This window comes from Serinus canaria, chromosome 2, assembly GCF_022539315.1.
Source record: "Serinus canaria isolate serCan28SL12 chromosome 2, serCan2020, whole genome shotgun sequence".
Lineage (NCBI taxonomy): Eukaryota > Metazoa > Chordata > Aves > Passeriformes > Fringillidae > Serinus > Serinus canaria.
The window spans coordinates 2,085,584-2,110,474 of record NC_066315.1 but is presented as its reverse complement, the minus strand read 5'-3'; the positions used below and the strand labels follow the sequence as shown (position 1 = coordinate 2,110,474).

Sequence of the window (24,891 nt, the reverse complement as noted above, 5' to 3'; positions counted from 1 at the left end):
ACTTTTTTTTTTTTGGATGCTCCCTGCTGATAAAAGTGTTTTATTTCACAGTGCTTTGCTTTCTTTGAAGCTGGGCTTATGATTTCCTGCTGGAACTGCAATGTCTTGATGGCTGTCATCTGTCTGGTGCCCAGGCAGAGTCTCTGGGAGCTGGGTGTTGTCACCTGGCTCGGTTGGTGAGCACTGCCAGCTCTTGGCCAAGTTAGGAGCAGGTTCCTGCGGGTGATCCCTGAGTGAAATGAGCCTTTTGAAAGAAAACTCGAGTTCAAAAGTCCTTCTAACAAGGGCCTGGAGTGACCAGACAAGGGGGAATGGGTCCAAACTGACAGGGAGGAGGTTTAGATGGGAAATTGGGAGGGAATTCCTCCCAGAGGAGCTGGGGCTGCCCCTGGGTCCCTGGAAGTGTCCAAGGCCAGGCTGGATGGGGCTTGGAGCAGCCTGGGACAGTGGAAGGTGTCCCTGGGTAGAACTGGATGATCTTTAAGGTCCCTTCCAACCCAAACTGTTCTGTAATTCTGGAGTTTCTGAGCACAAAGTATTTTTCTTGCTGCTTCACCTGTCTGCTGTCAGTGGTTTTGCCTCCCAGCCCAGCCAAAATACAGAAATAATAATTTTACAAGTTCCAGTTCCTGCTCAAGTCCTTGCAAACCTCATCCCAGCCTGCTGCATCCCTGAAATCCTTTCCCAGGATTGTTCCCAGCTCTGAACAGGCAACTCCCAGCTGGGGAAATTCTGAATATCACTGGGGCCTTCTGGTTTTGCTGTCATCCATTTTTCTTCTGTCCAAATCTTTGATCAAATGCAGTTTGGGAGACAACCAGAAGTCCTGGAATCTTGGAGCATCCCAGTTTCTGTGCCCACAGGGCTGGGTGAGCTCAGAGTCCAGGGCTGTGTTGTCTGGGGGGTGTTTGGGATGTGACATCCCCTTGGGGGGGTGGGGATAGGTGGGAAGCAGAGCAAAGGGGAGCAGGGACCATTCCCAGTGGAAAGCTGGGATGGGTGTGCAGACTCCAGGGCAGGATACTCATCCTAAAGGTACTGGCTCACTCCAGATCTGGCCCAAAATCTCTCTTCTATCACATATTTGGTTCATCTGACCAGGAATTTGTCAAGGAATTTGTAGGGAGGAGCAGAGATGAAGCTCAATATGTAGGAAAGTTCATCCTTATTTGTTTCAAATAAATGTTTTTTTTCACAGGTTCAATTTGGGAAATCACAGAGTCATCAAGGCTGGAAGAGACCTTCAAGATCATCCACTCTAACCACGAACCTAACACCAACATACTGACCCCAAAACTGGATCTCCAAGTGCCACAAAAGCAGGATTTTCACCCGTTTTTCACTCTTCTCCCAGCCCCAAAAGAAACCTTTTGTGTTCTGTTTGCATATTCACTGAGAACTTCAGAAATCTGAGCCAAACAAACTCCAAGGATCTCTGCCTTTGGGGCACCTCTTGTTTCAGTATTCCTGGGAAGCCTGAGGTGCATGGAGGAATATTCCATGTACCAAATTCACACATTGCAGAACATCCCCCCAGTCTGTGTCCATGTACTAACCTGGGAAGGAGCAAAAAAGGTGGGAATCTTCCCATCACAGTCTCCAGGTTTTGTGTCACATCCTGATTTTGATGGCATCCAGACAGAAGAGTTCCCTCTTTGGTTTTATCATATCACCAGCTTTCCTTCTCTTTTGAAATCTGGGAAATTCTTTTCCCAGATTTTCCAGTGGCACCCACCAAGGAGAATGTCAGGGGGTAAGGATGGGACAGCTGAGCAGGAATAGAGCCAAAATAAATCCTGGAATTAGATGGTCTTTAAAACACATTAGATGGTCATGAAAACACAAAAAGAGGAACTCTGAAACACACATCCAGGTGGAACTGGGAGGATTTTAAAACACAGGAGAGGTGGAACCGGGAGGTGTTTAAGGACCCTTCCAACCCAAGATCTTCAGTGATTCTGGGATGGTTTGATTGAGGGTGAATGTGACAGACACAGGCAGGATGGGATGGAGCACCATAATTCCCAAAAAAAGATTTAATTAGTAGTTATTAGCTAGAGAGAAATGATTAATTCTGTCTCATGTGTTCAGCAAATGCCTCCAGATGAGTAAATCTGGCTGACTTAGTGATGTCTCAAGTTTTTTATATATTTCCCATTCTGAGCTGCTTTAGTGTGTGGGTCTGGGCTTCCCATCAGGGCATGGTGAGCTCTGTGCCCAGAGCAGGGAGACAAAACAATTCCTGCTCCAGCTGGGCACCAAGGACAAATGAGCCAAATCTCAGGCCAGGAGCACAAACCCCGTGGGCTGGAGAGAGAAAAACAAGCAGGGTGGGAGTGCCTGGGCTAAAGCTGGGCTGGGACAATGAACTGCAAGGTGGGAATGGAGCAGAGCTGATCCCAGGGAGAGACCCCGGGAGCGCTGGTGCATTTTGGGGCCATTTTGGGTCATCTTGGGTGCAGCCCTGGCTGGGCTCTGCTGCTGCCCAAGGTGCATCCATGGAGGAGATCCTTGGAATCAATCCCTGCTTTATCCTTTAGCTCTGCTCAGTCTCTGCTCCAGGGCAGCCTCTCAAGGCATCATTAGGATCTCCTCAATTCCCACACAGCATTCCTGCAGTGTGCAAAAGCGAGGCTGAAAATGAGTGCCAGCTCCTGAACCTCCCAAGGTTTGATCCAAAGCCTGGATTTGGGCAAGATCATCTTCCAAGGTCAGCACAGGGCAGATGGAAAGGTGGGGAGCACGGGGCTGGGTGTGTGAGAGCCCAACCTGAGCCATTCCAAGGCAAAATTCACCTGGCTCTGTCAGAGAGGCACTTCCAGGATGGACAGGCTGGGCTGGTTTCTGTGTGGAGCCCATTGTTCACCCAGCACAAGCCTTCCTCTCTGGTTAATGGCTCAGCAAAATGTGTTGCTTTAATGGTTAATCATCTACTCACAGGGCTCAGGAGGAAAGGCAGGCAGATAATGCCCCTGGCCCGCTGTTCATGTGACAGGCTGACTTCCCAGGCAGAGCAGGGAAAGGATTTCACACTGGGGCAAGGAGGGAGAGGGAAACTGCCAGGCTGGGAGGCTCTGGTGGTTACAAAATGAGCAAAACCACACCGAAATCCATATGTGGCTGTAGATACACACCTTGTGTGCACAAACAAAAATGTGTGTAGAGCAGAAACACCCACAGATCCATGAAATGAAATGAAATGATGAAATTATTATTTCTACTTTTCACTTGCAAGGTTGGATATTTGGTCAGGGCAGTGAGATAATGATTGATGATTATGATGTGATGACTATGATGATGATGATGATGATGATGATGATGATGATGACGATTTTATGCTTTATTATTATCTATGGTTGTACTTATTGGTAGGACTCTTACAGTTCTGTATTTTATTATATATTATTCTCATTATTGGTGTGATTATGAATATTGATGATGAAGATTATTGAAGATGATGAAGATGATGATGATGATGATGATGATGATGAAGATGATGATGATGATGATGATGATGATGATGATGATGATTATCATCACCATCTGCAGTACCTGTGCTGTGGGCACTGCCCCATAAGCTCCTCCAGGAATGCAGAACCTCTGGCACAAGGGCACATGGAGGAGTTCCTGTCTGGTCATTAAATTATTATTTCCACCCCAGATGATTTTCCAACAGTGAAATGAGCTGATGGTCAGCAATCACAGAATCATAGAGGGTTTGGTCAGAAGGGATCCTACAAATCATCTGTCCATGGGCAGGACACCTTCCCCTAGAGCAGGTGGAATTTCACACAAATAGTTGTGAGCTGACAGGCAAAACTCACTCCAAATTCTTTTAGCAGCAAGTCAGACTGGGAGCCGTCACCATCCAGGGTTTCAGGGTCCCAGGAGTGTCTCCTCTTACTCTGAGTGCAAGTCCTGAGCTTGCACATCCCACCCTGCAGCCTCTGCTGTCTGAATAGATCCATCAGAGATGTCATGGAGCAGTCAGGGGGCTCAGTTCTACTCCCTGCTATCATTTTGGGGGTGTCTCTTGTTTGGACATGTCTCCCATCAATATTTCAACTCCTGGGAGAGCTTGGAATAGCTGAGGTTGGAAAGCCAAGATCATCATTATTAGCCTGGAGAAAAGGAGACTCAGGGGTGCCCCCATCACTCTGACAGCTCCTGAAAGGTGCCTGTGCTCAGCTGGGGCTGGGCTCTGTCTGCAGCAGCACTGACACACCCAGAGCTCACAGCCTCCACCTGCACCCAGGGAAATACAGGCTGGAGAGCAGGGAAAAGTTTTTCCCAGAAAGAGTGATAAAGTTCTGGAATGGCTGCCCAGGGAGGTGGTGGAGTCCCCATCCCTGGGTGTGTTTGACAAAGCCTGGATGTGGCACTGGGTGCCAGGGCTGAGTTGAGCTGTTGGGGCTGGGCTGGACTGGATGATCTTGAAGGTCTCTTCCAACCTGGTCATTCTGGGAATTTGGGAATCAAGCCCAACCATTCATCCTGCACTGCCAAATCCCCCTGAACCATGTCCCCAAGCACCTTCTTCTGTGCCCCTGGGGACATCCACCTGACCACCTGGACTCATCCACCTGAGAAATCAGAGTTTGTCGGTGTCAAGGAAGGAGCCTCGGGGTCAAATTTTCTCCCTCAGTGTATTCAGCAAATATCAAACTTTGTGATTGCATCCTGACCTAAACATCTCTGTGTGACAGTGACAAATGTGCATTTTCACCCCAAGGTGAGGGGCAGGCACTGAGGTTTTCTCTCTGTGACAGTGACAGGACCCAGGGAATGGCATGGAGCTGTGCCAGGGGAGGATCAGGCTGGATATCAGGGAAAAGTTCTTCCTGCAGAGGGTGGTGGCACTGCCCAGGCTCCCCAGGCAATGGGCACAGCCCCAGAGCTGCCAGAGCTCCAGGAGGGTTTGCACAGCACTGCCAGGGGTGCCCAGGGTGTTGGGGTGTCTGTGCAGGGTCAGGAGTTGGACTGGATGATCCTTGTGGATCTCTTCCAGCTCAGGATATTCCATGATTCTGTGATTCACCTTAATTTGACAGGAGTCTGATTCCACACATAATCAAAATTAAGCATCCAATACCACTCCCTTGAGCTGGTCCCTTCCAGAGCATCTGTCCCTTCCCACAGGGGACCGATAGGAGGAAATATCACCCCAATACACTGGGAACATGTTCTTTATTTATTTATTATAATTTATTTGTCATTTATGCCCTTTTTATTTTTAACCTAATAACTAATCACTCATGTCTCTTAATGTGGATTTTTTTGTGTAATTACAAAACACTCCTGAAACCCTTGAAGAAGAAGAAGAAGAAGAAGAAGAAGAAGAAGAAGAAGAAGAAGAAGAAGAAGAAGAAGAAGAAGGACTAGTTGCTGCTCCAAAACCTTTATCTTACCTTTATATATCTATTACTGTATTCTAAACCCTCAAACTCTGAGTTTCCCACCCTGTGATATCACACACTTCTATCCCAACTCCACACCCACAATCCCAGTTCTGCCATTCCATTCTGGAAGCTTCTCCAGGCCCTCAGGTCAGTGCAGTGTTCTCCTGGGGGTCAGTGCCTGGCAGCACAGAAATCTGAAACTCTCACAGCCAGGGCTCCAACACTTGATCACTCCCTTGATCCATTCCCATCACCCCGAGCAGGATATAACCATTTCCCTATCTCCTAAAACACACAGCCCACACCCCCAACACCAGGAAACAACTCCCAGGAGTGGGAAAAAGAGACATCTGAGCCACTCAGGGCTGGCAGACCAGACACAGGACTACCCTCAGCAGCCTTGGGACCTGTGTGACTCAGCAAGGTCAACACACTCCAAGTCCACTCCAGGAACAGCAGCGTTGACTTTTTGTCATCATCCCAGGAGGAGAGAGGCAAGAGGGGAATGATCTGCAAACACTTGGAGTGTTTGTTCCTCCCCAGAGGACACTTGGCACTTGGGAAGCACTTGCAGCCTTCCAGGGCAGGGATGAGTAACCTTTGAAGTGCAGGTTCCCTTCCCACCTGGAGAGCTCCAGAGCCTGGCTGGATTCCTGGGTGATGAAGCTGATTTTGGTGTTGTTAAGCAGGGATGTCTCCCAGGATGATGGGGAGGGGTTGTGGCCAGCAGGCTGGAGAAGAGTGCCAGCAGCAGGAATTAGTCCCTGTCTCCAGGGGGGAAATGTGCTGAGGGTTCTGAAATCACGGGGACTGGGACAGGCTTCTCCTCAAGGAAATTTAGGGTGAGGTAAACACAGCCAGCCTGAGCTGGCAGGGATTTTTTGGCTGGGTCCAGACAGGAGCTCCTCCATGTGCCCTTGTGCCAGAGGTTCTGCATTCCTGGAGGAGCTTATGGGGCAGCACAGATACTGCAGATGGTGGGGATAACCTGGTATCATCATCATCAATAATCAGCAATCATAATCACACCAATAATCAGAATAATATATGTGGCATTCACAGTCTCTGAAAAATCCCTTCACCCAGGATTTTTCTCCTGGGAAGCTGAGGAGCCTCAGAGAAAAGGAAAACAATTCTGATCTCATTTGCTTCTCCTGTGCTGTGCCCATGTGGAATGTGTTTGGAGATTGTTCACCCCCAGGTGATTGTTCCAGTGCATTCTGCTGGGAGTTGTTTTCACTCTTTGGCCACTCAGGGCCAGGCTGTGTCAGGGCTCTGGAGAGAGTCAGGAGTTTTCATTATTATTTTTTTAGCCTTCAGTCTGTGTCCTTTTGTGTTCTTTAGTATAGTTTAGTATTGCATAATATAATATAATATAATATAATATAATATAATATAATATAATATAATATAATATAATATAATATAATATAATATACATATAATATAATATAATATAATATAATATAATATAATATAATATAATATAATATAATATAATATAATAATATAATCATTCTGAGCACATAGAGTCAGATCCATCATTCCTCCCTTCATCAGGGGATCTGGGAAATACAATAAATATATAATAAAACCATAACCATAATAGTTATCCTAATAACTACAACTATAGATAACGATAAAACATAAACCCATCATAGTCATCACATCATAATCATCAATGGTAATCTCACTGCCCTGACCAGATCTCCAACCTTGCAAGGGAAAGATAACAAAGCAAATCTGACATCAAAGGATCCCTGAACTGGCTTTTCTTCTGCTCAGGGCCAAGGAGTCAGAGCCCTGTCACCCCACAGTCCTGGATCTGACCTGTCTCAGGACCCCATCCCATCCCAGCACAGGAATCCACCTGTTCTTCCCAACCAAAATCCTTTCTGTGCTCCAGGGAAGGATGTGCCCCCCTGGAGAGGGTCAGAGCTGGAGAGCTGAGATGAAAAGAGCTCTCAGGAGATGCCCTGTGAAGGGCAGTAGAGGCACAGCCAGCCTTGTTTGGTGTAGGGGACACCGAGAGGTGAGGGGGTCACGGCATCCACTGGGAATAAACCTGTGCAGAGGGGAGGGAAAACACCCTCTGAATGCAGTGACACAGGCTGGAGTTAAACATTAGTGTGACCTGTCTGCAGGCCTGGCTGGCAGCAGCAGGGACAGGGCTGGGGGTGGAGGGGTCACTTGGAAATCACCAGCTTGGCTTCCAACCCCAGGAACCTCAGCACACCCGGGAAATTCACTCAGCAGCTGAAATTCACCCAGGCAAACGGAGAGTAACAAAGAGTATCTTACTCAGAGGAGCAAAGAGGAAATAGCTCCTCTTCCTCGAGGTGGAAATGCAAAGTAACACCCAGAAAAACCTCCCCTGCACAGAAAATGAACCTGTTTAAAACAAACACAGCTCACCCCTGCCTGTTTGTCCCCTCTGTTTTGGCCCAGCTCCTCTCCATCCAATTCCAACAGACCCTCCAGCCTTTGGGATCTCATCCCTCTGGAAGACAGCTGTGCTCTGATTGCTTTGATTTCAAACCTTTGCTACCAGGCTGAGTTTTAGATTTTTTTACTGGGAATCCAGGAAAAACCTGTCTGAGGAGGAGCTTAAAAGCACGTTCATGCCTGGTACAAAATTCCAGGATGCTCTGGGTTGGAAGAAGTCTTGTAGATCATCCAACCTTCCACTATCCCAGGTTGCTCCAACCTGGCCTTGGACACTTCCAGGGATGGGGCAGCAGATGAAAATCACAGGAACTGTCTCCAGTCTGATCAGCTACATCTTTTTGAGGCCGCTTTTCCCTTTCCTCAGGGCCGTGAAATTCAGTTTCAATTCAGATCCCAACTCATTTTCTGCAGATGGCATCTCCAAGCTACAGAAAATCAGTGTTTCAGCCATCCATCAGTACTTCTACATCACCCCTCCCTGCAGATCACTCTGCTGCTTCCTGCAGCCACTCTCTCCTTTCCCCATCTCACTCTTTTAAAGCTTTTTTTTTTTTTGGTCTCCTTTTGCAGTCTGATAAGAAGGAAACTGAAATTCCTGGTTGTGCCAGGGAAGAGAAAGGCTGATAAATCCCAAGAAAAAGCCCAACACAGATCATTGCAAAGCAATAAAAGCTCAACCAGAAGCTCTGTCCCCAGCCAGGTTTCTCTCTCCAGCAGGTCTGAATTGTTTGCCACGCTAATTTTCTGCTAAATAAAAAACTTCAGGGTTTAAATTTCCAGTCCTTTATGAAGCCATGGCTCTTGGCCACGGGATCCCTGCAAAAACAGCTCGGGTAAAACTCTTGACATTGATCCTGGGGGATTCCCCTTCTGAAAGTTCCTGCAGCAAATGGTTTTATTTTATCACTTCCCAACAACACCTGAGCTCTGGGGCTCTCAGCTCTATGGCCAAAGGAAAATCTGGCAGCAGCCCAGGGCAACTCGTGACTGTTTAGGAGACTCTTGGTGCCAGAGTTCATGCCCAAGAAAAGGATGCAGAGGGTGGAAAAGCACCCCCAGGTGCCAGTGACCAGAAATTCACCACTTTGGCTGCTTTCTTCTCCTTCCCCACTGCCCTTAAAGCTCTGCTGGCCACAGCAAGCCTTTGGATTAACCTCCAGAAGTAAATCCAGAAGTGGGATTTGGATGCACATTGAAACACCTAAACCTTGGTGTCCACACCTCGATGGGGTTTGACCACAGGCACTTCCTGCCCCCTAAAATCCCCCATGGGCTGCCCCACCTGCCTGCACACATCCAAAAGGTTTGCTGTCCTGCAGGTGGATGTCCCAGGTGCCCCACAGTGTCTCAGACAACATCAAACACCTACATTGTGTCACACTCACATTCTCTGAAAAATCCCTTTGCCCAGGATTCTTCTCTTGGGAAGCTGAGGAGCCTCAGGGAAAAGGAAAACAATTCTGATCTCCTTTGCTTCTCCTGTGCTGTGCCCATGTGGAATGTGTTTGGAGATTGTTCACCCCCAGGTGATTGTTCCATTGCATTCTGCTGGGAGTTGTTTTCACTCTTTGGCCAATCAGGGCCAGGCTGGGTCAGGGCTCTGGAGAGAGTCAGGAGTTTTCATTATTATCTTTTTAGCCTTCTGCCTGTATCCTTTCTGTATTCTATAGTTTAGTTTAGTATTCTTTAATATAATATAGTATCATAACCTGGAGTCAGATTCATCATTCCTTCCTTTGTTGGGGATCCCAGCAAATCCAATAGCAGGGTGTGATCCCAGTGGGACAAACACTGTCCCGTGGGCATGGGGTGTTCCCAGTATTGTGTTTGTGGGGTGCCCTGTGGCAGGGAGCAATGATGGATCTGACCCCATGTGCTCAGAAGGCTCATTTATTACTTTATGATTCTATATTATATTAAAGAATACTGAACTAAGCTATACTAAAGAATACAGCAAGGATACAGACAGAAGGCTAAAAAGATAATAATGAAAACTCCTGACTCTCTCCAGAGTCCTGACACAGCCTGGCCCTGATTGGCCAAAGAGTGAAAACAACTCCCAGCAGAATGCAATGGAACAATCCCCTGGGGGTGAACAATCTCCAAACACATTCCACAGGAGCACAGCACAGGAGAAGCAAATGAGATCAGAACTGTTTTCCTTTTCTCTGAGGCTCCTCAGCTTCCCAGGAGGAAAACCCTGAGCAAAGGGATTTCTCAGAAAATGTGATTGTGCCACATTCCCAGCTCCTGCCTGTTATTTCAGCCTCCCTCAGGAGGGCACAGAAATGCCAGGCCCACTTCTAATTCAGGAACTGAGGAGGGGAAATGTGAGTGGCTCCTTTCGGAGGAAACACCACCCAAGGCTTTTCAGCTATCCCGGGAACGGCCTCGGCCACCCGGCCCAGCCCCAGCCCGGTGAGGTCCCCGCCCCTCCTGCCCTGCTTGGGTTACTCCATCCTGGGAGTGGCTGCCAAATATCTGCTGGGGAATCCATGCAGGGCTGGCAGGGAGGGATGAGCAGATGAGCTCACGGGTGTTTTCCTCGCCTCTCACCCTCCTGTGAGTCAGTCATCCCACTGAGCTGGAGTGGCTGCCCTGGTTGGGTTTCTGCAGAGGGACCTCCATGGGCAAAATCCCCTGCTCTCCCAAGGAAATGTTGGATGATGTTTGGAACCTGGTGTTGCACTGCAGAGAAAAACACCTGGAGCAAAGCTTGAGGGAGGGAAGGGAAGCCCTGGAGAAATGATGAGCTGGGATTCCTGCAAAAAACACACGGATGGGAGCGAGGGCTCCTCTGGGATGGGGAAGCCTCAGGCAGGCTCTGCTCCAGAGCTGAGTCATGGAGCAGGAAAACTTGAAATCACCCTCCAGATCCCCCTGGGAAGAGCCTGCTGGGGTGGACACAGCGGTGCTGGCTGAGATCCTGGCACTGGAGCTGCCGTGGGATGGTGTCACCCACAGGACTGGGACACAGGGAATGGGATATTGGAACCCTTTGTGGGATGCCAGGCTTGGATCCTCACAGGTCACTCCCACAGCTGCTCTGCCTGCAGGAGCACATTCCAGAAGCACAACGGTGGGATCGGGGTCATTTAAAGAATTCTCACCAATCCATTTCCCACAGGAAAATGCGGGGTCAGGGTGAGGACACAGGGTTTGTGCTGCTGCCACACCAGAGGTGACAACAACTCAGGGGCTCCTTGTCCAGCATTATCCTTGCACCTGGCATCTTTTCCTCCCAAAGAAAACCATCATGACCCTTTGGAATTGCCACTTAACCCCACCAAACTCCTTGGGCTTGGCTGCTTCCCCCTGGCTCTGCTGTGTCCCTTCCCTCCCGGACAGAAAAATTCCCTTTTCCAGAGCCGTGGCACTGCGCCGATGTGGCACTGCCCTCTGCTGTCGGTGGCTGCGGGGACAGCACCCGAGGCCAGTGCTCTGAGCAGAAACACCGAGATTTATGTCACCTGAAGGGCCTGGAAGCCACAAAGCTGCCCCAGGAAGATGCTGCATGCATGGTCCCGGGCATGACAAGCAGCAAAGCCCCGGAGGAGCCCCTGCTTGCTTGGGCTTCCCTTTTTTTTCCGGGCTGGAAGCAGAAGTGGGGACTATTTTTGGTGCTGCCTCGCTTTGGAAAGAGTCACACACACCCAGGGCATCACCCCGGATCTGGCACCTCGCGGTGGGCAGAGAAAATGAGTAACAGCAAGGGGCTCTCTGCCTTTCCATGACCCACAGCTTAGCCAGGGGCTGCCTGGAGGAACTGGAGTTTCCTTCCACGTGCTGGGATCACCAGCTTCTTGGGGATGTGCGTGGAAAATGACTCTGAAGCTGCTTTTTCCACCAGAGAAACGCTCAGGAAAAGCCTCCCAGTGATAACATTGCTTGTCCTGGCCTCCACCTACAACCCTGCCTTGCCTTTTCCCAAGCTGGAAGAGCTCGGGTGGCAGGATAAGGACACTCAGCATGACCCTGGCACTGGTCCTATCTCCCAAATTCTCCTCCAGGAAAGGCCTCTAGATGGGGCTTTAAGGAAATATTGCTCTGCCCTCTGCCAGACTGTGGTGGCCCATGGGGCTTCTGACCCCCAGCACCCACAGGGGGCTGACTCGGTGCCTCTTCACTGGGAGAAGGAAGCTGAGATATTCCCAGATAATGGTGAATCACAGGGATTTGAGGAAGCTGGAGTGGATGTGAGACCCATCCCAAGCCAGTTTCAGCCCCCACCCCAAGGGGTGCTGATGCAGAGCCACAGTGGCAGCCCCACATCCCATACTCGGGTGGATGTGGGGAGCTTTGAATGGTGCTTTTCCACAAGGACACTTTTGTTTTGGCAAAAATGTGGTCAGGGACTGGGCTGAGATGGTTTAAATGTTAAAAAAAAAAAAATCATTCTCCTTCTCACCCCAAAACAAGCAGAATCCACACAGTTTGCACAAGGCTGGGAAGGCTGGAAATGCTCAAGGGTTACAGTCAGAGGTGAAGATAAATTTCCTGAGCTCCCAGTGTCACTCCAGGAGCTGTTCCAGGACAAAAGGTTCATCCCTGTGAACTCCCCCCCCCCCCCCCCCCCGTGTGGCTCCTGAACTGCTCTGCCCACAGATTGTGGGGGTCAGAAACACCAATGACCCCATTCTGAGCACCCTGCTGCTCATCGTGCACCAAGTGTCACCTGCTGGGCACAGCTCTGTGGGGCCGAGCTTAAACCCCCAGGGACAGGGGCTTTAGAGATGAGAGCCCAGTGCCAAGTGTCCTCCTGCCTCTGTCCCCACGGGGACACGGGCTGGCTCAGCAGTGTGACACACACATGCTCAGGAGAGGAACCTTCCCGCTCTCGGGTGCTGGAATTACCTCCAGGATGACGATGACAGTGACATCGACGGACCTGGAAAAACACTGCCGGCCAAAAGGGTGACATTTAGGGCATTAACTGCTTCCTCCCCGCGCTGCTCGGTGTCCCTGCATTGCTCACAGTGCTGTGGGTGTGCACACGAGTGTGCAATGCCTGTGTCTTCCCACATCCAACCTCTGCACGGCTGCCCAGGTGTGCCAAACCTCCCCCTTGCCCAGCTGCCCACCCCGGCACATCCAGCCCTTTCAGCACTGCTCCATTCTTGCACGGCTGCCCAGATGTGCCAAACCTCCCCCTTGCCCAGCTGCCCACCCCTGGCACATCCAGCCCTTTCAGGACTGCTTCATTCTTGTACAGCTGCCCAGATGTGGCACACCTACCCCTTGCACACCTGCCCTGATCCTTGCACGACCACCCAGCCCTGGCACTTGCGACACCCACGCCTTGCACACCTGTCCCTGCTGCCCATGCCATGCTCAGATGCCAATCCCTTGCACACCCACCCCTGGCACACTCATCCCTCTCCCGCCTGCCCATCTCGCTCACCCCCTGCCCTCTCCCCTTCCCCACCGTGTCCCACCACCCCGCGCTCCCCCGTCCCCGCTCCGCTCCCGTTCCCCCGCGCTCTCCCCGCCCCGCCGCTCCGTCCCTCCTCCCGGGGCGTGTCCCCCTGTCCCATCCCGCCTCTCCTCCGTGTCCCTCCCCCCCCGGCAGCCCCTCCCCGGCCCGCCCCGCCGCCGCTCGGGCTCTCGCCGCCGGCCGCGCTATAAGAAGCGGGGCGGGCGGCGGGGCCGCAGCGGGCGCGGCGGGGGAACGAGATGAGCAGCGCCGGCGCCGCTGCAAGATGCTGGATGGACACGTCCTGCTGGGATGGCTCTCCTCCTGCGCGCTCCTAGGGCTGCTCGCCTGCGCCCCGCGGCCCTCCGCCGCCTACTTCGGGTAGGTGCCCCGTGCCCCCCGCTCCTGCTCTTGAACTTTTGCCTGAGTTTGTTTTTTGATGATGAAGGGGTTTTGTGCCTGGCGCGTCCCTCCCGAGGTGGGGATGCTGCCGTGTGCCTGCGGGCACCCTCCGTCCCTTGGGGGTGCGGGCATCCCCTCCCGCGGGCGCTGTCAGCCGGCCCGGGACAGGGGCAGCGACAGCGCCGTGCCCGCGGCTGTCCCGCGTCCCAGCGCTCGGAGCCGGAATCCCCTTGGATTTGCCAGTCGGGACCGGGAGCTGCGGGTGGCAGCCCCCCGGGAGCTGGCGGGCAGGAGCTGCCAGGGGCGAGCGAGCGCTTCGTTCCCCCATTCCCCACGGGAGTTCCCCGCACGGAGCGGACCTGCAGCGCACCAGCCGCGGGCTGTAACCCCCCTAGCACGGGACAGCGCGGAGAAAACTCCTTTTTCCCCGCAATTAAAGCGCGGGTTTCAACACCGGGTACCGGCAGAGGGCTGCTGCCCGTTGTTTTTTCGGGGGGATCCGCGGGCGCTGCGCGGCCGCCGCATCCCCGGCGCTCACCTGTGCGCGGGGCGGGGCGCGGCCGGCAGGGGGCGCTCCCGGCCCGGCGCGCGCCGCGCAGGTGGATCCCGCTCCCTTCCCGACCCCCCGATCCCGGGGATTTATCCCCATTATCCCGGGGGTGTATCCCCCTTATCCCCGGTGATTTATCCCCCCATTTTTATCCTCCTTATCCCGCTGTCCCGGGTCCGTGCGGTGAGCTGGACCAGCCAATTCGACCCGATCCTGTCCAACGCCCCCCGCAGCCGTGTCGCGGAGCCTCAGCTCCGTGCGGGTTTTCCCTCTGTGCTTTCTGGGGTGTCGCTGCCTCTCATCCTTAATTTTAAACCGTTTGTCGCAAAATGTTGTCGTTTTGACAGAGGAGTTTGACGCGAGCACCTGTGTAAGAGGTTTTGGTGTAAGTTTACACAACAGCGGGGATTCTTGCTGCTTTTTTTTTTTTTTCCCTTTTTTCGGGGGATGTTGTGTTGTGACCACTGGTAGGAGCCACTGGACCAGCCCTGGAGAATGTTTTAGCAGACTTGAGGTTTTTCCCCCCTTCTTTCCAGTAAAACAAATCCTGGTGTTGAGGCTTGTCCATTGCTTGTGGTCTGGCAAAGTTTTCCAAACAGTGCCACTTACATCTTCTGTTTCCAACTCCAGAACCGCTTCACTTCCTGCTACTGGGGCTGGTTTTCTAAGGAAACAGCCTGTCCTGTGTGTGCAGGTTTTTAGGAAAAGCCCTTTTCTCCCTCGGCAGTGTGCAGAGGGCTGTTCCCAGCCCGGTGGCTCATGTGTCTGCCGAGGACCACCGGCACTGTGCAGCTGAATTGTGCCTTGGGGACTGACAGGCTTTGGAAGGAGCTTGGCTGGAACTCTCCTATTAATCCCTGCTGTGCTGCTATCTGCTCTAGAGCAGCAGGTAACTCATTCCAGTTCCTTCTGGGATTTCTCTCTTGGCTGGTAGAGGTTTTCACTTTAGAAGGGGCATTCTGAGCCAAGGGCAGCGTCTGCTGTCTGTCCTGACCGCTTTGGGGTTTTCTCTGTCTTGGTGCAGCTGCTGTTTCTGGTTTGAGACTCCCTCCCTGGCAGAGAGGAGATGCTGCCAGATGTGCCCCCAGCCAGATGTGCACTCCACAGGGCTGCTGTGTGGCGTGCAGTGGAGTTTGCTTATGCAAAACCTCCTTGTCTCTGGTTAAAGCCCCAGCAAAGGAGCTGCTGATCCCCTCTTTGTTCTTCCAAGAGCAGAGGTTGCACTTGCAGAGCTGCTGGGGACACTGGGAACAGTCAGTGCTGAGATCCCAGCTCCTGGTAATCCACAAGTGTGTGTGGAAGAGCTGAGCCCTCCAGGCTGATGGCTTCTGTCTGTTGGGAAGGAAAGAAATCCCACCTGGTAAAAGCTGGATGTTCCTGCACAGCTCCCCACTTCTCTCTGCAAGTGCCCTGGGAAGGCTGCTATTGATGTTTTTCCTTCTGCCACGTGCCTGAAGGAGCTGCTCCAGGTGAGGCAGCACATCTGTTCATTCTGATAAGTCCTTGCTAACAGCTTGCCTGAATGACCTGAGCTAAAACCCACCCTCCAGGCAGGGAAAGGGATGCTTCTTTTGAGTCCCAAAGCCACCTTTTGGTGGCCTGCTGGCCCATCTGGGTGCTGGCATCCCTGTGCAGGAGGTGGTGGGGCACAGAGCGAGGCAGTGCTCAGCAGATGTCACGCTGTGGCTGCAGCTTGGCTGCTCCCTTCCTCAGTCTGGAGGGGGATAGAGACAGCTGTGGATGATCCCTTCCCCCCCCCCCAGCCCCAATGTCTTATTTCAGGGAAAGAATTCCATGTCTCCAAATGTGTGGCCTGGTGGGGAATGAGTGCCCAGGGACAGAAGTGGGGCATGGTTACAGGATAATGAGATTGTGTCAGCATGGAGTTATGTCTGTGCCTGTCCTGGGGGGTGGCAGGAAGGGATGATGGGCTGGGGACACCACGGCTGGGGGCTGCTGTGCTTCCCTGGAACTCTGGCTCTGGTGTTCCTGGAGGGATGCACAAGCAGCCAAGTAGGATAAATGCCCTCTGGAAGCAGAGTTTGGAATGTGTGGGAGTCAAAGCTGTGGTGCAGGTGGGGCTCTTGCTGCTGTTTTGCCCCATCCCCAGGCTGTCTGACTGGGAGATGTGCTGAAGGGGATGGTCTGTGCAGGGAGAGACAGATTTTCCCTTTTTCTCAGGGGGATTCTGCCAGTTGGGTGTTGCTGCCCTCCTCCCTGGAGCAGGTGCCAGCAGGACCCAGGGTTACTGCCCAGGAGCAGCACCTGCAGAGCTGGGAGCCTGTAGGCACCTGCTCAGGAGGGGTTTGGAGGGCTTTGGCTCAGCCCTAACTCCTGGGAAGCAGCTGGAGAGCCTGGCTGCAGGGATCAGGGATGTGGTGATGCTACAGCTCCTCAACCATGGCTGATAAGAAACTTTTTGACAGAGAGGAAAAAAGCACGCCTGCAAAACTGAGCACAGCCCTGCTGGCTCTTTGTGCATTTAGAGCTGCCCCTCAGGAGGAGGAGGATGATGATGATGATGGGGGTGGCTGAATTTTTGGGGGAGCAGAGGGGGAGGCGTTGCCTGGGGCTCAGTGTCAGCCTGCTGGGATGCACTGGCTGCCGCAGGAATGAGGCTGCTTTTATGTGCAGCCACGGCCTCTGCAGCTGGGCTGTCTGAGCACTAATTTGCACCATATTCCAGCAGGCTGCTGGGGGTTTGGAGCAGCCCCAGGCTGCCAGGATCCCTGAGAAAGCATTGCATTTCAGTTTTCCTCCCTGCTCTGTTTCCCGGTGCCTGACACACTCTGGGTGTGGGTACCTCCCCTCCCTCCCTCCCTTTCCTCTCTCCAGTGTGGCTGGGGGTGGTGGAAATGCCAGAGCAGCATCTGGGAATTGTGTTGGGACTTGCACTTCTGGGCTTTGGAAGTGGCAGGTGACAAGATTAGCCGTGCTGGGGTGACAGGGTGGCTGAGGAACTCCAATCCTGCTGTGCCCTGGGCTGGTGGGAAGGGAAACCAGCCCGTGGGAGCTTCTGCTTTCCTGATCTGTGGGTCTGAGGTGACCCAGGCCATAAATCAACTCCTCTATTTTCTGCTCTGATTTAGAGTCTGATTCAGTTTTGATGCACCTCTTTTTTAAAAAAATATATATATTTATTTTTTAACTCTTGCTGGAAGAAGTGTTTTTCCTGCCTGGTGGGATTTGCTCTGCTCTCCCTCTGGGAGCAGAAGGATCCCAGCAGCTCAGCCCCCTCTGCAAACACTTGTCAAGACAGTAGTAATGTTACAAGTGGCTCATGCTTACATAGTGTTTATATTGACAGATTGCAATGTTCTGCATAAATGTAACTGATCTGTCCCCTGCACGCAGGCAACAGGAACCCTCAAATGCTCACGGGGGGAGAGGGAGGGAGGGAGGGGAAGCATAGCTTGCCCTAATTTACCAACACACCACTCTCTGCAGGCTTTGCAGTGTGGGAAGTGCTGGGTATTTTTATTCCCTTTGGCAGGTGCAGGATAGGTGCCCTGCTCTGCTGTGGGATAGAAACCTCGCTGTTCAGGGTGGGATTTTGTTAGGAGAGACTTAGAAAAGAGCAGGGTGTTGGGCTTGAAGGGCTGTTCAGGCACTGTGAGTGTTCTGGGGTGGGTTCCTGAGTGGGGCACAAAGTCACCGTGAGTTCCAATATCAGCTGTGAGATAGGAACCTCATCCTTCAGGGTGTGATTTTGTTGGGAGAGACTTGGAAAAGAGCAGGGTGTTGGATTGAAGGGGCTGTTCTGGTGCCTTCAGGGTTCCCGAGCAGGGTGTGAAGTCACTGCAAGTCCCAGAGTCAGCTGTAGGATAAAACCCTTGTCCTTCATGATGTGATTTTGTTAGGAATGACTTAGAAAAGAGCAGGATGTTGGTTTGAGGAGGTTGTTCAGGCACCTTGAGCAGTCTGGGGTGGGTTCTTGAGCAGGGCACGAAGTCACCGTGAGCTCCAGCATCAGCTGGAGGATGGAAACCTCGCTGTTCAGGGTCTTTCGTTATGAGAGACTTAGAAAAAAGGAGGATATTGGGCTTGAAAGGCTGTTCAGCGTGTGATTTTTTTAGGAGAGACTTAGAAAAGAGCAGGATGTTGGACTTGGAGTGGCTGTTTAGGTTCTGTGATCACTCTGGGGTGGGTTCCTGAGTGGGGAGTGAAGTCACCATGAGCTCCAGCGTCAGCTGGAGGATGGAAACCTCGTCTTTCAGGGTGTGTTTTGTTGGGACAGACCTAGAAAAGAGTGAAATGATGGATTGAAGGGGCTGTTCAGGTGCCTTCAGGGTTCCTGAGCAGGGCACGAAGTCACCGCGAGCTCCAGCATCAGCTGTAGGATAGAAACCTCATCCCTCAGGGTGTGTTTTGTTAGGAGAAACTTAGAAAAGAGCAGGGTGTTGGACTTGAAGGGGCTGTTTAGGTTCTGTGATCACTCTGGGGTGGTTCCTGAATGGGGAGTGAAGTCACCAGGAGCTCCAGCATCAGTTGGAGGATAGAAACCTTGTCCTTCAGGGTGTGATTTTGTAAAGAGAGACTTAGAAAAAAGGAGGATGTTGGACTTGAAGGGGCTGTTCATGTGCTGTGAGCGCTCTGGGGTGGGTTCCTAAGTGGGGCACAAAGTCACCTTGAGTTCCAGCATCAGCTGGAGCATAGAAACCTCATCCTTGGGTGTGATTTTGTTAGGAGAGACTTGGAAAAGAGCAGGATGTTGGATTGAAGGGGCTGTTCAGGGTGGGATTTTGTTAGGAGAGACTTGGAAAAGAGCAGGGTGTTGGACATGAAGGGGCTGTTCATGTGTTGTGAGCGCTCTGGGGCGCGAGGTCACCGCGAGTGTCAGCTGGGATGTCCCCTCCAGCAGAAGCCATCCCACGGGCTCTGCCAGCTGCAGTGTCCCCTCCAGCAGAAGCCATCCCACGGTGCCTGCCCCTGTTTTCCCAGCCCGTGTGTGTGGCTGTCACTGGAGGGTGGTGTGGGGCCACGGTGCCTTCGTGCCCACCGGGCTCTGGCGTGTGTGAGATGGAGCAGCTGCTTCCCAGCACGACCCAAAAACACAAAACCCGGCCTGGGCTGGCCAGGCAGGAATGCAGCAGGCAGGCAAACACAGCTGGAGTGCCCGGGAAGGACACTCGGCCATCCCGCCCTGAGCCGCTGCTCCCAGCGGCTCTGCGGGGTTTCTGCTGCTGCCTTTGGGGTTTTCCTTGGAAAACTGGAAGGGTTTGCCTGGTTTGGGTGGGTTGGTTGTTTTTGTTTTTCCCCCCCCTCTTGCTTTTTTGAAGCTGGGTGAGTTGTCAGTGCTGTGAGTGCTGCCTGGCTCGGCTCCCAAAGTTGGCCTCTCTGTCAACTCGAAGCAGTGTTTAACCTCCATTCCTCCGGAGAGGGAACCCCGTGCCCAGGAGCAGCATTTGCTTTGGAGGTGCCTGGAAGTGCCACGAGTGTGGTGACAAAGCCAGAAATATTTGGAAAAACAGCTGTGCCAGACCTGCATCTTCATCCCTGCGGAGCAGGATTTGCCCCAGATTGGGCTGGGAAGTGCCTGGAAGCTCCTCCTGGATGGAGCAGCATTAACTCAGACAAGAATCAGTAAATTTTTGGCTTAGGCAGTGGATTGATCACATTGCTTGACATTTTGGACCCCACAGCCTTGTGCCTCAGTTTCCCTCACCTGGGGCTGCTCCTCTCTGAACTCAGGTTAACAATGAGCACTGCTGCAGCCTCCATGTCCAAATATTGCATTTTTTCTTTTTCCCAGCGCTGTAAATGACACCTTGGGGGGGAAGATGAGTTGTTAGGAGAAAATTGAGTGGATACCTGGCAAAGCAGGAGGCTGGTGACTTCCTTTAGCCTGACTGGTGATGCAGAACCAGAGACCAGGAATCCACAGGACTCTGGTCTCCTGCTGAAAGGCCTGGTCAATGATTAACTTGATTTCTGGAAGCTGCTGACAACAATAAAAGGGAGTCCAGCCCCACAACCCCAACACAAAGAGCCCCAGAGTGTTTAATAATTAAAGGCCTTGTGCTTTATCGGGGTAATGAGAATGGCCTGAAGGCTTATTTGGTGGCAGGTAATTGAATTAGGCTGTGGGATTGGGAAGGGGGAGCAGGTTAAGTGGAAAGTCTACAAAACTGCATGGAGAAGCCTCTGTGATGCAGCTGAGTCTGAATCTTTCTGACCAGATCAAGTTTTGTCAGTTTTTGCTGCTTTCTTCATGTTTCTGTCAGATGAATTCATTGTGCTGGCAGGCTTGGTGTCGATGCCTCTTGGAGAATCACAGAATGATTTGGGTTGGGAAAGATTTTCTACTTCCACCTCCTGCCATGGGCAGGGACAACTTCCACTGTCCCAGGGTGCTCCAAGCCCTGTCCAGCCTGGCCTTGGACACTTCCAGGGATCCAGGATCCCTTCCAGGGATCCTTCCCTGTGCCAGGGCCTCCCCACTGTCACAGGGAAGGATTTTCTCCTATTACCTCACCTAAACCTGTGTTCTTTCACTTTAAAACATTCCCACTCATCCTGTCATTGTCTGCCTCTGTAAGAAGCTCTCCCCAGCTCTCTTGTGGAAATTCCTGGCCCTGGGATGCTCCACTCCATCCCCTTCATTTAAGGACATGCTGACTGTGTTGTTATTTCTAATAAATGTTGGCATTTAAACATTCTTTAAGGTTTCTTTAGCGGAAAATCTGAGTCAGAAGAAACTGTGGGGGTTTAGCTATAGTGGGGGTGGCTGGGCAGCCAGAGGAGGTGCTGGAGCAGTGAACATCACTGGTGTTCCCACAGTGTGAGGCATCTGTGCTCCAGAGCTGCACAGGGGTGGTGGCATGTGGAAATCTTGGCTCAGGAGAGCTCAAGACTGGGTTTGCCTTCCCTGTCTCCTGTTTCATCCCTTGATGCCTCCTAAGAGGGAGTGAGGCTGGGAGGGGATTTTGGAGATGTTGAATCAGAACATCCCCACTGTGGGGACCACCAGAGGTGGGAGGGCTTCTGATGCCAGAAGCTCCACGTCGATCCCCTCTGCTCCAGTTCCATGGAATAATAAAATAATGTGGCCCCTTCAGGGCTTGGCTTCTGTGGCCACCTGAGGAGAAAGGGCTCAAAGCTTCCCCTGATGATTGGGGAGAGGGCTTGATGCATTCCAAGTGTCTTTATCTGCTCCCTCTCAATTTCTGACCCTGTGGTTCCAGCTGCCTCCTGAGAGACCCCTCTGGGGTGGGATGGTGCTGAGTTCACACTGGAGCCTTCTGTTAAACACAAACTTCCCAACTCCCAGGGCTGTGTTGGAGCATTCCCAGAGCTCTCCTGGACCTGTTTTTCCAAACTGAAACCTTCTGAGCCTCTGGCTCCCCTCCAGGCTGGAGCAGCCCCTTCTCTCTGCAGCCAGAGCAGCTCCCTGGTGGATTCTGTTGTCTTCACACAGTTGGTTCCTTGGCCTGAGGAGCCCTGGAGCCCAGGACTTGGTGTTTTGGTCATGGGGGGCCACTGCTCCTCCTGCAGAACGTGGCTGCAGGTCCTGGACCAACATGAGCCAGCTGGGATTTGCTTTCCTGGCTTTTTCCCGAGCTCAGGAACCAGCTCAGGTCAAGTTGAGAGGGCCCAGAAATTATTAGGGTTTTTATTATGGAAAGGGTTAACCCTTTAGAAGCTTTTTTTTTTTTTTTGACGTCAAGATGCAAATTTCTCTTCCTCTTCTCCTGTTTGTAACTGTGCTTTTTAAGGTTCCTTCAGATGGTGGCTGTAAGTGCTAATGAGCCTTATCTCTCCAGATACTGTCATAAAACACACTTATGAAGTTTATCAGCTCTGCAAGCTTTACATTTTATTGTAAAGAGTGTTTGCACTTCCCCAAGTGGAACAGGGAGTATTTTGATTCTGTGGATAAACACAGCAGTTACAGGATTTGCTGGAGCTGATAGAAAAATCTATCCTGATTTTTTTTTTTCTTTTTATTCCCTCAGCTCTTACCAGGAACTCTTGTTTCAAATGAATCAAGCAGCTCCTGATTGTGCTCTGTAGCATTCCAGTCTGTTATTATAAACCAGTCTCTAAGGTGTGGGGAGCATTTTATTAATTCAGTTGCTGGAGGGTTTTGGGGAAAGGGGAAATAACAGGTTAAAAAAAAGCTACTCCCCTTTTTTGGGGAAGAACAGAGAGGAAAACCTCTTTTCTCTCTATCCACCACAGAAAATGCAAACTCAACAGTGTCTGACAGAAATGCTGAGTCTGGGATACAGCATGGAACACCCCATTCCTCTTGATTCCCAACAGCCTGGATGGCAGCTGGCAGGAATTTAATCAGCAGGTCCATTTGGCCCAGCTGATTAAAACAGCATTCATTGCTCATGGAGTTTGGGGCACACTTGCTCTGATTTCTGCTTTTGCCACGCACTGGATGGAGGAATTTCCCAACTGGAGCAAAACTTTCCTTCCTTGGGAAAACTTCTTGGGGTCTTCCAGAGAGTGGAGCAGCAAAACTGGCCATGGAGCAGAGCAGGAGGTGCCTTTTGTGGTGTGCAGCAGCAGATGATCTCCCCTAGACACGAGTGAAGCCCTGAAAGAGACCCACAGGGACCTCTGGGCTTGGCTGAAAACCCTCCCTGCCTGTTGAATTGGTGGGGTGTCCCAGGGCAGGGAGGGATGATGGATCTGACCCCATGTGCTCAGAAGGCTGATTTATTATTGTATGATTCTATATTATATTAAAGAATACTATACTAAACTATACTAAAGAACACCGAAAGGATACAGACAGAAGGCTGAAAAGATAATAATGAAAACTCCTGACTCCCTCCAGAGCCCTGACCCAGCCTGGCCCTGATTGGCCAAAGAGTGAAAACAACTCCCAGCAGAATGCACTGGAACAATCACCTGGGGGTGAACAATCTCCAAACACATTCCACATGGGCACAGCACAGGAGAAGCAAAGGAGATCAGAATTGTTTTCCTTTTCTCTGAAGGTTCCTCAGCTTCCCAGGAGAAACAATCCTGGGCAAAGGGATTTTTCAGAAAATGGGAATGCCACACCTGCAGGCTGGCTGAGGCAGTCCTGGCAGGAATGGGCAGAAGTCTCACCAGAACCTTGGTGTGCTGTTGAAATCTCTGAATTTCTGTGGAGCAGCCTCCCAGCACAGAGAGGATCAAGCCACTGCTGTTTGCAAGGCCAAATCCTTTTGGGTGCTGCTCTGCACCCTCAGGAGGCACAATGGACTGCTTTTCCAGAGAAATCAGCACACACTGAGCCCAAAGCAAAATCTGGGGGAAGCAAAATTGTTTCCCCCTGCAGGAATCTGTCAGAGCTCCTGCAAACAAGACAGAGACCCTTCCAGCAGTGAGGAGCTCAGCAGGGTGAGCCCAGCCCAAAAACCTCACCCCAAGGGCAGCCAGCAGCCAGGGAGCTCCCAAGTGTGGCACTGCAAGGTCACCAGGGCAAGTTGAAGCCACCCCAATGGCAGCTTCAGCCACAGGCAAGGAGAATTAGCCAACATCCAGAAAATTCCACTTCCCACCTTGGAGACTGAGGTGTTTGCTGACAGTGAGCCTAAAACACAGCTGGAAAACCCCACAGGGTGCTCTGGACAGAGCCACCTTCACCTCAAAGCTTCAGCTGCCATCACTAAAAAAAATTACAGTTACACCACCAGGTGTAACTGCCTGGCTTTGTTTTGGTGGAATACCAAACATCTGCTCACAAATCTTAAAAAAAAAAAAAATTATTAATCTGAAGATATGATCATGAGAAATTATAATAATTTAATTATATTAATTATATAATTATTATTTATATTATATATGTTTTCATATTTATTATGTCTATATTGTTATATTTATATTGTTATATTGATATTGTTATATTGATATTGTTATATTGATATTGTTTTATTGATATTGTTTTATTGATATTGGTTATATTATTAATTGTGTTTAATTATGTTAATATTTATAGTAATTATATAATTATATTAGTATTTATAGTAAAATAGTGAAGCAACAATGGCCCAGCGCAGCAGGGGTTAACAGCAGGGGTTCCCAGTGAGGTCTACCCTGGGAATTAGCTGTAGGAAAGCCATGAGGAGCAGGGCACAGCAATCCCTCTGTGCTGTTCCTTTTAGCAGCAGGTGAGGGAAGGGTACAACGATCCCAGTGAGTCATGGGAAGAACCTGCCCTGGGACACCTCCCACTGTCCCAGGCTGCTCCAGCCCCATCCAGCCTGGCCTTGGGCACTGCCAGGGATCCAGGGGCAGCCCCAGCTGCTCTGGGCACCTGTGCCAGGACCTCTCCACCCTCACAGGGAGCAATTCCCTCCCAATATCCAATCTTTTCCTGCCCTCTGGCAGTGGGAGCCATTCCCTGTGTCCTGTCACTCCACCCCTTGTCCAAGTCCCTCTCCAGCTCTCCTGGAGCCCTGTAAGCACTGAAGGAGCTCTGAGGTCTCTCCATGGCCGGAGTTAAGAGGTGCTGAAGCTCCAGAAGGAGAAATCCCAGTGCCAGGCTGTGGGCTCTGAGTCAGAACAATTCATCTCTGCCACCTGTGTCCCCTCCCAGGGGTCACACTCAACACAGCCCCCTGGGTACCACAAAATAAGCTGGTAATTTTTGATATTATTTCTTTAACTCATCCCTTGACCTCTTCCAAAAGGATTTGGCCTTGCAAACAGCAGTGGCTTGATCCTCTCTGTGCTGG

The 24,891-nt window shown here is 51.4% G+C and overlaps 1 protein-coding gene across 1 annotated transcript in view; it reads left to right on the top strand.

The window, feature by feature from the left end:
• Positions 1-13,503: 13,503 nt before the first annotated feature.
• WNT9A (Wnt family member 9A) overlaps positions 13,504-24,891 on the top strand; it is a 65,304-nt gene continuing 53,916 nt past the window's right edge. Inside the window, 1 exon segment of the mRNA XM_050970864.1 lies at positions 13,504-13,641. Coding sequence (XP_050826821.1) covers positions 13,547-13,641 — 95 coding nt within the window. The 5' untranslated portion in view covers positions 13,504-13,546.